Genomic DNA, 14,985 nt, shown 5'->3' with positions numbered 1-14,985 from the left:
CGGGCGAGGCGTCGGGGTGCAGCGCCGTGCCGTTGGTGTGCTCGCTGCGCAGGGAGTTGATGGACGTCCTCAGGGGTGACCTGATGACCGCAGCCATGCCGTAGGGAACGCTCTGCCGGACGCCGTAACCCTGGCGCATGCCTCCGACCCACTGGCCCTGGTATGTCCCTGCGGAGAGGAGACAAAAGCAAACGGGGGGTCATGGTATCAAACTCCTCTGGGAGCCCTTTGCAGCTCTGGAATCCCAGTCCCATCTCCAAGACGAGGATTGCAGCGTCACGTTGTGGAGGGAAAACTGGTTGGATTGCAGGCTTGCAGTCCAGCTGCAGCACGGGAATGTTAGAAACCAGCCAAGACATCAAGGAACTGCCCCTTGGATCAATCCCTACGCTGAAAGGGAAAGGGGGCAGGGGCGTGGAATGGGGGAATGGTTATCCAGGAGCACATTCCAATGCCATCCATGCTGCTGGCAGTCTCACAGTGGATGGATAATGTATAACAATACATTTATTTATACACACAGTGCCTTCGTCCGCTGTGCTGGGGAAGGAAGCAGCTCCATAGAAATAAAGGCCTCACGGGGAGAGATCCATTTGGATATTCCCCTTGGAATTGTGCCCCTGTTGGAGCTCCTACATTTGCGTGGGCACTTCCTGGAGTTTCTTAACTGGTTGTTGATGGCACGAAAAACACACAGGGCTCCACCACAGCACTGGGAATGGGGGGGACAAGGAACCCACCCAGCCCGGGGGGCACTGCTGGACCACAACACCCACCCTGTGCACCGAAATGTGGGGTGGGTGGTAATCTGCTCGGGGTTCCTAATCCCATCCCCTCCTGGAGCTCGGAGGTTGGCACGATTCCAGGCCTTATCCCAGCTGGTTGAACCACAGGGCTTGTTTTTATTCTTAGGTCGGCTTAATCTTCTTCAGACCTGCTCAAGATGCAGCAATTCACTGCTCGCCTAAGCCCTCCTGGGGCAGACTGAGGAGCCTGAGGATGGCTCCTTGCCGGGCACTGGAGCTGCTGGAATGCTGTGGCCAGTCCCAGCTCTGGGACGTGAAGAGCTGGGATGGGCACAGGCAGCACCTCGCAGCAGTGGGACCTCCCTTTGTGCCAGCCCCGCTCCTGCACACCAAGGGAGTCTTAAAACAGACCTGCTGAAATAGTGCACCCTGCGTGAATCGAGCCAGTCCTGCCCCAGGACTCCCTTAGGAATTTCCCTGCCCGGTTCTGGAGCTCAGAGGAAATTCTGGAGAGGTGTCTGGGCTTGAGCAGCTCATGCTGAGCACAGGAACTGCTTCCTGAGAGTGTGAAACCAGCACCTGGCCACATCTTGGGGTGTATTTTGGGGTGCTTCAGCTGTCTTTTAGCTGCCAGTGCTTTGCACAAATCCCCCAGGATTTAGGCATCCTTCCTGGCCCTCCAATGCGAGCAACACCCCAAGGTGTTACATGATCTGGGTGACAGCTTGGTGCACCCCAAAAAAAGCCAGCCCCAAGGTGGATATCCCACAGAGACTGCCCTGGAGAAGGGACATGGAGAGGCAGGGGCAGGCAGGATTTACTGAGGGTTTACAGGATTAGCACTGGGATTAGGGCAGGCAGCGGGATTAGGGCAGGCACTGGCAGGGCAGGGAGAAGGATGGGGGACAACCTGCGAGATGCAGCTCGGGGGACACAGCAGACAGGGTTTGAGCAGTGAGCCTGCCTTGTCCTCTGTGGTGTCCCCAAGAACAGGGAACAGCCAGTGCCGTGCACCCACGGCTCTCCCCGTGCCTGGAATCGTGGCTGTGGCAGGGCAGAGGCTGTCAAGGTGTCCCTGCATTCCCTGGGGACCTGGCAGCACCTCTCTTCCCTTTCTGGCTCCATCCCAAAGCATCTCAGCAGGACAATGGAGCAACTGGGGCAGAGATTCCTCCCAGAGCCCCAAGTTCTCCTGCAAAGGAGCCTCCAGGATGGCTTGGGATGTCCTCACACCGTGCTCAGCCTCCTGCTTCCCTAGAGATGGATTCAGTGGGTTTCAGGGAAAGATGCCAGTGTGGGCAAGGGCACAGGGAAAACAGGTCCCGCATGAGATCCACCAGAGCCCACCCTGCCCAAGCCCCGATCTCCCTTTCCCTTGGCTAAATCCCTTGACTCAATCCCTGACCCCACACAGGTCCCTCGACCTCCTCATCTGCTGGCAAATCTGCAGCTGAAAAAGCTCCCTGGATGAAGCTGGAGCAGGGGGAAGGATCGCAGCCCTGTGGTGAAAACCTGAGGGACTGGCAGGGAGCAGAACAAAGCGCTCGGGGCTGGAGCGTGACGGCGCGGCCCGGCTGGAGCGCCAGCGGCGAATTGGTCACAGCAGGTCCCGGCTGCAGCCTGTGCGTGTCCCCAGCCAGGCTGAGGTGCCCGGGCCGCTGCCATCCCTGCCTGGCCTCCAAACTTGCTCCCGGAATGGCACAGCTGCCAGGAGCAGTCTCTGCATCTCCTCGGCATCTCCTCAGCAGGGTGGATTTTCCAGCCACTCCGTCCTGCTTGTCCCCTCCCAGCACCGTGGAGCAGCTCCCAACCCCCAGCTCTGCTTTCCTAGGTGTTGTTGCTTCCCTGCAGGAGGCAGCAGCATGGATTATCCCTAGGGATTGCCTCAGAGTCCGCGCTCATGTCCCTGACAGCCACCAAGACATCTGGGCACCTTCATGGCCACCAGCAGATCAAAGAGCTTCCTGTCAGGGAGCTCAGTCCTTCCTCAGCCCAGCAGCGCTCCTTCCTTCCCCTGACTTCATTATGTTTTAAACCCCTCGATATCCCAGGATTTGGCCATGGATACCGGGAGGCTCCGGAGCCATCTGATCTGCATCAATAAGCGCCACCACCTCCTCCCCAAGCCCTGCTCAGCTTAACCTCTGCCCCAACATTTGCAGATATGTGCACAAAGCTTGATCTCACACGGAGCCCAGACACTCCTGCTCCCCGCAGAGGAAACAGGATTTCACAATATTCCCCTTCCCGTGCCAGGATGGACCGGCTGCAGCTGCTCCAGAGCTCGGGAGATGGAAAGGGAATGTGCAGCGGGAATGTGGTGCGGTGGGGACGCCAGGATGGGGCTGGGAGTGATGGAATGAGCACTTCTGGTGGAACAGAATGATCTGCTGAGTTGCTGCATGGAGAATTCCAAGGATTTTGGTTCTGAGCACCTCACAGGGTCCAGGACAGAGGAGGGGAATGTGCTTCCCTTGGGGTGGGAAGCAGGGAACAATCCAAGGCAATCCTGGCCACAAACTGATTGTATTGCCCAAGCCAGAGAAGAGCCAAAGCCACCGTGATGGAGGAGAATCCCTGGGGAGGAAAATGTCCCAACCTCTTCCCTCAGCCATGCAGGGCACTCCTATGGATGCCTCCGAGATGCCACAAATTCCCGTCCCACTTCTGTGCGGTCCTTTTGCACCGGGCAAAAGCACAAAGAGAGAGAAGAAAGTCTTGGACGTGGAAAGTCAGGATAAAGGGTGAGGAAGTGGCCACGTCCATGCTGAGCAGAGCTAAGGACAGAGCACAACCTGAGGCTGGGAAAATACAACTGGAGTCATCCCAAAAGATGGATTGGAGGGAATATTCCTATTTCAGAAATAACAGATGAAGTGTAAGAAAGGGAACGGGCTCCTGGGAAGGACAGGGATGGGATGGAAACACGGAGAGAAGAAAAGGGGCGATGCTGTTGGACACATTCACTGGTGTTCCTAATCCTGAATTTGGGGGTTTCGTGGCTCACTCCCCTTGGAGCAGAGCTGGCTTGTTTCTAGAACTCCTGCAGGAATTGCAGTTGCCTTGAGGAGCGTGCAGAGCCCCATCCTTGGCTGGAGGCAGCGGGGCTGAGAGCAGAGAGCGGGAAGTCCCCGGCCTGGGAAGCATCACTCCTGATTCTCCAGCAGTGACAGGGAGCAGCACTTCCTCAGCATTTGGCTAAAATCCATCCTGGGAAGAGAGCTGGGAGTCTGCAGGGCAGCTCCTGGTGGCCCCATAGTGCCAAAATCCCCGAAATCGGGGCTGGCCCAGGTTTGCACCCTGCAGCAAAGGGAGGGGGGGGCAGCAGGACCCTGCTCCAGGCTGGGTGCAGCCCCTGCACCTCCATATTCCCTGCTGGAAGCAGGGACAAGGCAGTGGCATTCCAGCAGTTCAGCTGGTTTTTGGGAGCGTGAATTAAGCTCCTGTTTGCAAAGCTCTCCATGAGGATCAGAGGTATCGCAGGAAGAACGACATCTTTCCATTCATTTCCAAAGAGATTTTGAGGATTTTCCTGGGGAGGAGAGGAGCGATCTCCAGCTCTGGCTCATCCCTCTGGGATCCAGGCACGGTGGGGATCCAGCACTGCTCCCTCTGGCAGACAAGATCTTTCTTCTCCATGGGGAGGGGCAACCAAGCCATGGCTTGCTGTTCCAAACTCAGCAATTTCCTGGACCTGGAGTCCTTTCCTGCTTACGGAGAGATGGTGAAACCCCACAGTGATGCCCAGGGCAATCCGGCTTTCACACAAATAAACAGCCCAAGGAGCTCCCTCAGGAACAGCTGGAGTTTGAACAAACCCCAAGGGAGGATTTTGGGCTGCTCTGACTTAAGGTGGGATCGTGCACTTGGATATAAACCTGGTCCATGATGTTGGAAGGAAGAAAAAAATCAGGATTTTTTGGGTTGGAACGATGGCATTTTCTTTCCCCCCTCTGCCCACACCCGAGATTTGGTGTTTTGGAGTCGCTGAGCCCTCTGGCCCCACTCCAGGAACACCATTAAGGAGAAGCTTTATGGCTGCTCCCAGGCTTTTCCCAAACCCACACGGCCGGTTCCGTGTTCTGCAGGATGAATCCTTTGGGAAACACATGGATAAAACCCAGGGGGGTTTGCACGGACCCGCCCTCTTCCAGTTCCTCATATGGAGACATTCAAACAGGAATTTGGGATGTTGTGAAGCACTTTGAGGCCACTGGAAGCACATGTGTCATTATCACAACCTGACCTCAGAAAAAGACAAATGTTTGGAAAAAATTCCTTCTCCATCCCTAACACTGAGTTCAAAACCCAAGCACACCCACCACGGTGGGTCAATATTCCCAGGTTAGCTAAAATAATCAGCGACAGGGACGCAGCTTCCCAGGTTTGCCTGGAAAATGGGAGCAGCAGGCTCCAAAGAGCTGGAGCTCCATCCCATCCTTGAAGCACAGCCAGATCCTCCTGGTCCAGCGACCGTGCTGGACACCAGCAGCATTCCCAACCTCCCAGCTCGCCTTCCCCACTCAGCAAAATCCCGGGAAGGAGGGTGGAGTGGTCCGAAGTGCCCCTGTACTTTTCCAAGCCGAAGTAATTAGGTTTTACAAATTGCTGGTTTATCTTGCAAAGGATCTTTCCTGGTGTGCTCAGCCCCCCTCTTATCTCTGGCCTCTGCAGCATATTAATTAAAGATGTCCGATGGCAATAATTAGGCCAGGCTCTTGAATTCCGACCGAAGGAGGGAGTTTTACAGATATCCCTTTCCAGCTGCTCGATATCACAAATCCCAGGAGGATTCACACACAAATCACCTCAGGAAAACCCATCCCAAAGGGAAGGAGTCCGGGAGAAAAGAGATGACTGGAGGGTGCTCATCCAGCCTCAGTCCTGATGGGGTGACCGTGGGGACATCCTCGCTGGCCATCCCGGGGCATCACTGGGAAAAATGTGCCCCTCAAATATCCTGGCCTGACTGTATGGGGACCTTAAAGTTCATACTGTTCCCACCCGATGTGGCAGGGACACTTTCCTCCATCCCAGGCTGCTCTGAGACCTGTCCAGCCTGGCCTTGGGCACTGCCAGGGATCCAGGGGCAGCCCCAGCTGGTCTGGGGACACTGCCCACCCTCCCAGGGAACAATTCCTTCCCAATATCCCATCCATCCCTGCCCTCTGGCAGTGGGAAGCCATTCCCTGTGTCCTGTCCCTCCATCCCTTGTCCCCAGTCCCTCTCCAGCTCTCCTGGGGCCCCTTTAGGCCCTGGAAGGGGCTCTGAGCTCTCCCTGGAGCCTTCTCTTCTCTTCACCCCCAGCTCTCCCAGCCTGGCTCCAGAGCAGAGGGACTCCATCTCTCGGAGCATCTCTGTGGCCTCCTCTGGAATTGCTCCAGCAGCTCCAGGTCCTTCTCACACTGGGAAGCCCCAGAGCCGGACACAGCACTGCAGGTGGGGTCTCAGAGGGGGAGAATCTCCCCCCTCAGCCCCCTGGTCACTGCATGGATGTGGGGACACATTTTCAGCCAGGACACCCTTCCTGCACTGTCCCTGCCGGCAGCAGGACACGGTGTGATGCTGGGTGACTTCCATGCCCTGCCCTGTCCCCAGCTGCTGCTCTCATCCCCCAAACCCTCCCCTAAATCCCACACGGGCATGGCATGGATGGCTGGCAGATGCCACCCGCATTGCCCACCATGGAATGTGGGAATCGGTGACGCTGCTTGTGTCCAACTCCTCCTAGATCCGGAATCCACGGCAAAATTTCCCTCCCTCCAGCCCTGCTAAGGTTCTCCATCACCAAACCATGCTAAAAACACAGTCAGATGCTTCTGCTGTGGCTGCTAATTTGCCAAAAATATGCTCTGGTAACTGCTTACACAGGGGAAGGAAGAAAGTATGGATTTTTGAGTATGCAAATCTAATCTGCAGGCACGAACACGTGATGGGTGTTAGTCATAGTGCTAATGCTGGGTGCATCCAGACACGGTGGGCACAGCCAGGGCTGGGCATCCAGGGAGGCGTGGAGGGAAGGAGAAGAGCGTGAGGAGGATGAGAGCTGTCAGGGGCTGCTGTGCTCCTGCCTGGGCGCAGGATGAAGTCTGGTTTGAGGGTCAGTAAATAATAAAGAATTACAGCTCGTACTTGTAAAAGCAGGGAGCCTCCATCTAAAGGCATCAAGCAGTGGAGGTGCTGGGTTTGGACGAGGTTTGGAAGGGGTAGGGATGGGAGCAGGGCTGGCTCTGGAGCAGCCAGAAGCTCTGCAGGAGCAGGAGCTGGGGGCTGCGGGGAGGAGATGGATTTCTACAGCCTCATGCCTCAGCCAGGGAATCTGCCTCCTCCTCGTCGTCCTCCTCCTCCTCCTCCTCTGGGTGCAAATAACAACAAAAGTATTTCTGGCTGAAACACCACAGAGCAGGGATTGCTCAGCCCTTCTCCATGGGGAAAATCACCAGGAAATCACAGGTGGCGAGAATGCTCCTCTGGGGGATTGGAGCCCCATCCCAAACATGGGGAAACATTTCTATCCTCGGTGCCTGTCCCAAGGATGCTCTGCAAGCAGCAGGATGAAGCCTCCTCCCTCACTGGGAAACATTAGATTAATTTCCTATGGAAATTAATGTTTTCCAAGGCATTTCAGATACTGGCTTCAAGGGGGAAAAATTTTGGTTTGTTCTCCAGGAAAAACCAAGCCCATCCTGAGCATCCCCTCCCTCTTCTCATTGCTTCTGCATCTCCTGCTTCCCCAAACCTGTTGGGAAATGCTTTTTCCAGCCAGAATTCAAGGAAAGGCTTCAAAAAACCAGAATAAAGACAATCAAATCTCGGCATCACTGATTCTGGTGGAGCTCATGGTGCCTTTCAGGCCAGTTGTGATTCCCCTTAAAGCTCCAGCTCCTGCAGTCAGAGAAAACACAACTTTTAAAAGGAAACAACCAAAGAAAGACATTTCTTGTTGTCTGTCCTGGGAGTGGGAAGGGCTGGCTTTGCCAGACACAGGGAAAGTCAAGGAAGCATCATCTCCTGGTGAAATGGGGCCACGGTTTTCCCAGGGCAGCTGAATCCCTGCGGATTCAGCCGCCGCCTGGGGTCAAAAGCAGGATGAGGTTTTATCCCCAAGGATGCAAACCACCTTAGGATATTGCTCAGCACCTTTATCCAGAACAATGTGCTCCTCTCACAAAGCAGAGTGAAACGGGGCTAATGCTGATTTCCCTTAATCCCCCCGTGCTCTAATCCTGCCACAAACTCCGGGATCTCACCCATTCCTCAGCAGAGATCCAGGAGGAAGGGCTGATTCCCAACCTCTCCCAAATGGGGCTGAGGGTTTGGGGGGCTGCATCCCCCCCTGGGGTGTGGGGGGTGCTCAGAGGGGTGGGATGAGGCTGAGCTCCCCATGGATCAGGGGTAGGGGGCTGCTCCAGGGTGGGATGAGGCACGAGCAGGGTTTATTTATTCCCTGTGGAATAAATCACGGAAGCACAGAGTGGTTTGAGGTGGAAGGGACCTTAAAGCTCATCTCATTCCAACCCTCTGCCATGGGCAGGGACACTTTCCACTATCCCAGGCTGCTCCAAGCCCCGTCCAGCCTGGCCTTGGATGCTTCCAGACCTTTATTCATTCCAGGGAAACACCTTGCAGACCCCAAGCAATGCCCTGAGCAGGAAATAATACCTTTGTAGTGCTCATCTCCTTCTGGAAATCAGCAAAATGAGGGGCCCTGCTCTGGCTGTTCACTCATTCATGAAAATTCATGATGCTCTGCTGGGTGCTGAGAGTGAGAGGAACCTCTTCAGGGAATAATGTTGGGAAAGGAGTGGCTGTTCTTAGGGAATGCTCATGCATCCGTTGCAATTTTTAAGGATTTTTGGTTCAAAGGCCAAGAGGCCAAGAATCTGCCTTTGAAAAGCCAATATTAAGCCCCAAAATAGACACAGTTGCCTTTCAAGTTTTGTTTTCTCCAAGCTCCCCATTTTTTCTGTTAAAAAATACTTTAACTGTGAGTTAAACAGCTGCTTGCAGAGCAAATGACCACCAAGACTCTCCTGTAACTACTGCAAACTCCTGCAAAAAAAATCCCTTCTTGCTCAGGAGTTCAATCAGTGCCAAAACCAGACCCAAAGAGACAAAAAATCTCACAAGGCAGCCACTAAACCCCAGTGTTCGCCCCCAAAAGACCATCCCCAAGCTCATCCTGCCCAGCTCCTCCATCTCCAAGTCATGCCTACATTAATACAGCTCATTCATCTACGTCAGCGTTACCTGACTCAAAGCATTCAAAATTCATCAGGTTCATTTTAAAATCGAGGCATTTTTAAACAGAAGGCATTTTTAGCTCTCGTCTGCTGCTTCCCGAGCCTGGAAGAATGACTTTTCTGCAATAGCCTGGGTGGAAACCTTGCTTCCAAACTGAAGCTGAAAATCTTGCAAAATCACATGATTCCACAAGCTGGAGCTTCTAAAGGGAAAAAAAAAAAAAACCAACAAAAAAAAACTGTTCAGCTCCAGGAGCAGATGTCACCCAACCACGAGGAGCCCCATGGGATATCAAATCACATGCAAATATCCTGAGATTTGCATTCAAAGCCATGAGAAACCCACCCCAGTGAAACGACATCAACGTTGCACTTCAGGGCTGAAGTCACCCTCGGCTGTGGGTCAGGGAGAGGGGGTTGATGGGGTCCCCAAGGTTGGGGTCCTGCACAATTCCCTGGAGAATCACGCCCTGGATAAAAGACTTGGGGAGATGGAGTGAGGGTCTGAGGCCTGTCTGGCAATTTCTGTCTCATGTTCTTTTCTCCGAGGTCAAAATCCTTCTTCCTCTGTCCTGAGCTGTACCTGAAACTAAGCAGCATGTTCCAGTGAGAGAAGTAATTACCATGAGTTCATAGCATTTATTTTTGATGAGGCTGGTCAGAACCTTCATTTAGTATTTTGATTCATTTTTCTGGGCTCGGCAGCTCCTGACGTCTCCGGTTTTGCTCTCCTGGAACCACTGCAAGCAGCTTCTAGACCCAACCCAGACAGTGAGATGCTCCATCACCAAAATCCTGACTTTTTCATTAATTATCAGGTTCTGAGGGGTTGTTAGGACCAGCTCTGGCTGCGTCTGGGTGCTGCAGGGATGGGAGGATCGAGGATCAGGGCGCTCTTGTATTTGCTTGTTTCCGCCCACTGTTTAAAGTGCATCAACAATTCCTTCCCGGCAGCAAAACAAGGGAAGAGCTGGTACTTTTAAGGTAATTCTGACATCCGTGCTATGAATAGATCCTTATGGAAATTTGCCCTCGCTCGTCGGTTCCCTGTGCAGGAACCCGGGGAAGGCCGGGGTGGGGAGAGGCACCAGGCCGCGGCCATCGTGGCACTGTGGAATCCGGGAATGCTTTGGATTGGAAGGGACCTTAAAGATATCTCATTCCAATCCTCCTGGCTGGTGGTGGTTCATCCCAAACCACGGCTCAGCTCAGGTGAGGGGATGCAGCTCCTTCCCAGACAGGCAGGTCCCACACAGCAGTCCTGCTCCATCCTGCTGGAGCAGCCCTTTATGTTGGCTTTTGGGAAATATTCCACATTTTGCCCTTCCTCAACCACTCCCAAGCCATTTGGTTGGTAGCTCCTGGTGCACCTGCTAAGAGAGGTGTCACCAGTGCCACTGCAGGGCTGGGAAAGTGGGACATGGAGCAGGACAGCCTGGCAGGGCCCCACCCCGGCAGCTCCCAGTGCTCCGCTTCCCTCTCCCCATGGCAGGAATATTTCCCAGCCCGGGCCAAGAAAACCCACTTGCCTACTCAGCCAGTGCTAACAATGCAAACACTAATTATATTTCCCTCACCTATCAAAGGATGATTCATTTTAGGTGAGTGGGCACGGAGATTACACAAGATGAACACCACCATGCGACTGCCCGGCCCTTTCGGGGTAGCCCTCCTGAGAAACAAAGATTTAGGGAGCATGTGGATATCCAGGATGGGGAGAGGACTGGCAGCAGGATGAGCCCAGTTCACAGCACACACCTCCAGCCTGTCCCATTCCCTCAGGGATGCTGGGCAGTGAGCACTTGGGATGGGGCTGGTCCCATCCCACAGCTCCTGTCTGGTTTTGAATCCCAGTTGTTCAGCTGGGAAGAGGTGGAGAGAGGAGGAAAACACTGTTGCCAGGGATGGAAAGGGCAAAAATAGATTTGGGGCTTCCTTCAGCCACCCCATCTCCTCCACCCCCACAGCCATGGTTTCAGCAGCTCAACCCAAACCCAACACGGAGGATTCCCATGGGAAGTCAGTAGCTACAATCCCAGCTGTCCCTAGGGTGAAGTCACTGAGCATTCCCAAAGTATCCGAGGCAGGAACCAGCTGTGATGTCTCCTGATCTCCGGGCCTGCTCGGAAGAGGGTCTCCACCCCTCTGCTCCAGATCCCCCCAGCTCCACTGCCAGCACCCCCAGCCTCACATCGGTGCTGATGCAGGTGCATGCAGCCCCTTTCACCTGAAGCAAGGGAGCAATTCCTGCTCCCTCCCCAGAGCTGGGATGAATCAGACGAGTGCTCCAACTCTGGCATCCGACTGAAGCAATCCTTGGGAGCCTGGTTTATGTAATATCAGGGTGCTCTGGAGGGGCGCAGGGGGGTTTTTGGCAGGAAGATAAGGATATATCAGCACTGCTGGGGAGGTCCGAGGGAGTGAGGCCACGGGGACAACGGGACAGCGCAGAGGCCGCGTGGCAGCCGTGCCAGGGACACGCGTGGGCTCCTGGGAGAACGGCACGGCGGCCTTGGCTGATCTGGGCTCCGTGTTGATGGACACGAATCCCCCGGGCTGGGGGAGCGGGATTTGCTCTCCCTGGGGGTCAGGGAGCGCGTGGGAAGGGCGTGGGGGGCTCGTCGGCGTGGGGGGACAGGCGTGGGGTGCGCGGCGTGTGCGGCGTGGGAGGTGTGAGCTCGGCAAGCTGCGCGTGGGGGCAGAGCTACACCCAACGGTCCAGCAGCCACACAATCACCCCTCCCAACACAGCCCTGGGGCAGGAGAGCTGTGCCCTTCCCCGCTGTTGTGCAAGGGAATGGGAAAACTGGAGCGAATCTGTGGATTCTGGGGCTCCCCGAGCCTCGCTGCGCATTTAGGGCCCCATCCCCTAGCCAGGGCTGGGGAGCTAAAAAAAATGATGTGCAAGGGATGAATATTTATCTGTGGGTGGCAAGTGACAGATGCTGGGGCGAGGATTCTTGGATACTTCAGTTTGCTGGAGGTAATAACTGGAATAGATTAATGAGAAACATCCTTCCCAACAGTTGCCTCGCCGGTGCCACCGCTCCTGCACACAGCGGCCTCTGGGACCCAAACACACAAAGTTCAGTAAGGCTTGGTGTCCAAAAGGCTGCCGATGCCCAGCTTTGGTGGTTTCCACCCAGAATGGAGCCAGGCAACTGGGAAAGGGATGTGGCCTCTGGGTGCTGGGAGCTGAGTTGGTGAAAGTGGCCTTTGAGGTGGTTCTGGCCCAGCTGAGGTGGGGGAAGCTGGTGTGGAGGAGCATCCACAGTTCCCAGCAGTCTGCATTTCCCCAGCATGGCATTCCTTCCTCCTTGGAAGGTTTGCAGAGTCCCACGGGGACCATTTTGCCACAGACCCTACCCTTTCCCAGCACCGATCCTCCTCCCTCCTCCCGAAATCGCAAACACGCGACATCGCTTTTGGGTCCCCGAGCACCGGCAAGCCGGGCTGGCCTGCCAAGATGGAAGGAGAAGCTCTTTGCTTCTGGTAGGTTCTCAGAAAATGCTGAAACTGCTGCTAAGCCACCCCAGTGTGGGGAAGCTGCCCAGGTTTCCCTAAAAAACGCTGCGCTGCAGAGGATGGGGAGCGTGCCGGGGCGGGGGCATGTGCGTGGCCGGGGACAGGGCCAGCCCTGCAACACCCAGCCCTCAGAGACCTGTAGTTAGTCCGGACTTGGGTCTGTCCTCCTTCAAACCTCCCAGGCAAGGGCTGGGTGCCAGGAGGAGACAGCACCCACGTTGGGAGCAGGCAGAACTCCCCCCACAGCCCCTCCTGACCACCTTGGACGTGGGAGACCGCGCAGATTCCCTGCCCAAGCTTTATTCTCGACTGAAGGACTGCTGGGATTTATCCATGCCTTCCAAACACACACCCAGCACATCCCAGCTCAGTCCCCAGCATCCTTCCAGGCAGCCTAAACAAAAGGTTGCAGCTCTGTTTTGCTTTGGGGGGAAACCACCGGCACGAAATTATCCTTAAAAATCCTGAGGTGGCTTCCGCCTCTCCCTGTGAGAGCACAGAAAAAGCAGCTGCAGGTGAGGTTGAACCTCTTCTCCCTGTGCAACCACAAAGCAGCAAACTGCTTTTCCAGAGCAAGGTCTTGCAGCACCTTTCAGGAAGGCTGCGATGGAGCTCCCCGACGCTGCAATTTCCTCACCGTAGCCGTATGGAAAACCATAACGTCCTAAAAATAACCCGCCAGCCTGCTTTAGGAGGCCACGATTCCCGGGAAAACAAGGGGCCAGCGGAGCCCAGTGCCCCGGCTGCCGGCAGGTAGGCCTGCCTGGGATTATGGTGGCAATTCTGACTGTGGAAGTAGCCACAACCCAGGAGAGAGGATGATACAGCCACTTACAGCACAACACCAGCTGTTTCTCCCAGTTCAGCCCTAAAGCTTGTTAGCCCAGCAATTTTTTTGGGTTTGATCGCTCCAATTGGGTTTTCTTGTTTTTCCTCTAATCCCAGTTTCCCCTCAGCATCTCGTTAAGCCGTGTTGACAGCAGAGAAGAGCTCTGGTGATCCCTCTGAGCCCCTACGCTAAGCATTAAGCCGTAAACTAGGAATGTAAGACTCTTGTCTGAATTAAAGTCTTTTCCCTGGCATTATTGAGCGTGGGGCTGCCTTTGGAGGGGCTGCAGGAGGTGCTGAGCCCCCCAGCCCTGGCTGGGAGCTCTGGCAGCACTGGAGCTGCCCCATCCGCCCCGGATCTCCCCACACACCCTCACTCGCCTCCATCCTGCCCCGCGTTGCTCCCATGCAAATCCTACAGGTTCCAGTGGTGCAGTCAGAACTGCCAATCCCATGTGCAACTTGGGTTGTCTCCCCAAGGCCTGGCCCACTCCATGCTCCAACCCCTCTGGGCCAGAGCTGGGTGTCCCCCCACCAGCACAGCCCGTTCCACATCCCAAAAACCTGCGTGAGGAGGGGAAGGAGGGAGGTCCCAGCGCCCAGAGACCCCACGGAACATATGGGGCTACCTGTGGCAAAGAGCTGGGCTGGTGCCACGCTGGGCTGGTTCCTTCTCTCCTGCAGGGTGGGAGCATCCCTTGATCCAAGCCAGCAGGTTGCAAACTCCCAGACTCCAAGCCAAACCCCGTTTGAAGGTGCTCCCCACCACCCTCCACCCCACTGCCCCAGCCAGGAAGGGATCAATGCATCACCTACCTCCATCCGAGTAGGTCTCTGTCCCGTAGCCATCCTGTAATCCATTGCTCCAGGTGCCTTCGTACTTGGCCCCGTTTCCAGTGCATTCCCGGACCCCGTACCGTCCCTTAAATCCATGGGTCCACTCTCCTTTGTACACCCACTTCCCTTTGCTCTCCATGCCAATGCCATGGCGCTTGCCCTGCGCCCAGGTGCCCTGGTAAGTGTTGCCACTGGGCCAAGTGTAGACCCCCAGCACCTCAAAGCCGTGACTCCAGGAGCCCGAATATTCACCTTGACCCTTCGGGCCGGTACAGATTCCATGGCCATGAGCCTTTCCGTCCTCCCAGCCTCCACAGTACGACCCTCCATCGTCAAAATTAAACCTTCCCCCACTGGACATGCATGTAATTCGGTTTGCAAATCTCCCAAAAGGTGAAGAAAAAAAAAAAAAAAAAAAAAAAAAAAAAGAATAGGAGAATAGGAAGAAATGCAGGAAATAAAATGCGAATGATGACTTGGGGAAAAAGAAATAAATAAAAATAAAAAAAATTAAATCAAATCGAACTCAATCGAAATCATGCACCAGATCCACGGAGCTGCTTAAGCCAGTTTAGAACCCAAATTCCAAAACAGATAAAATCTGTAAAGTTCTAAGAAGCAAACTCATAATATGAATTACTATCAAAAAAAAAAAAAAAAAAAAAAATAGCAGCAAGAGCAGCAGCAGCTATTGGGTTTTGGTGCAAACGACTCCACCTAAAAACCATCCAAGGCAGGGAACGGGGGTGGGGGAAAAGGAGGAAAAAAAAAAAAAAAAAAAAAAAAAAAAAACACAAACACAAAAA

General features: G+C 54.7%; 1 protein-coding gene across 1 annotated transcript in view; it reads right to left on the bottom strand.

The window, feature by feature from the left end:
* JPH3 (junctophilin 3) overlaps nt 1-14,746 on the bottom strand; it is a 50,754-nt gene extending 36,008 nt beyond the window's left edge. The window contains exons 1-2 of the mRNA XM_008639175.2: nt 14,159-14,746; nt 6-168 (exon numbers count right to left, since the gene is read on the bottom strand). Of these exons, the coding sequence (XP_008637397.1) occupies nt 6-168; nt 14,159-14,540 (545 nt within the window). The 5' untranslated portion in view covers nt 14,541-14,746. The remainder of the gene's footprint in view (nt 1-5; nt 169-14,158) is intronic.
* Between the last annotated feature and the right edge of the window lie 239 nt (nt 14,747-14,985).

Source organism: Corvus brachyrhynchos, unplaced genomic scaffold, assembly GCF_000691975.1.
Source record: "Corvus brachyrhynchos isolate BGI_N302 unplaced genomic scaffold, ASM69197v1 scaffold365, whole genome shotgun sequence".
NCBI lineage: Eukaryota > Metazoa > Chordata > Aves > Passeriformes > Corvidae > Corvus > Corvus brachyrhynchos.
This window is presented reverse-complemented; position numbering and strand designations above follow the sequence as displayed.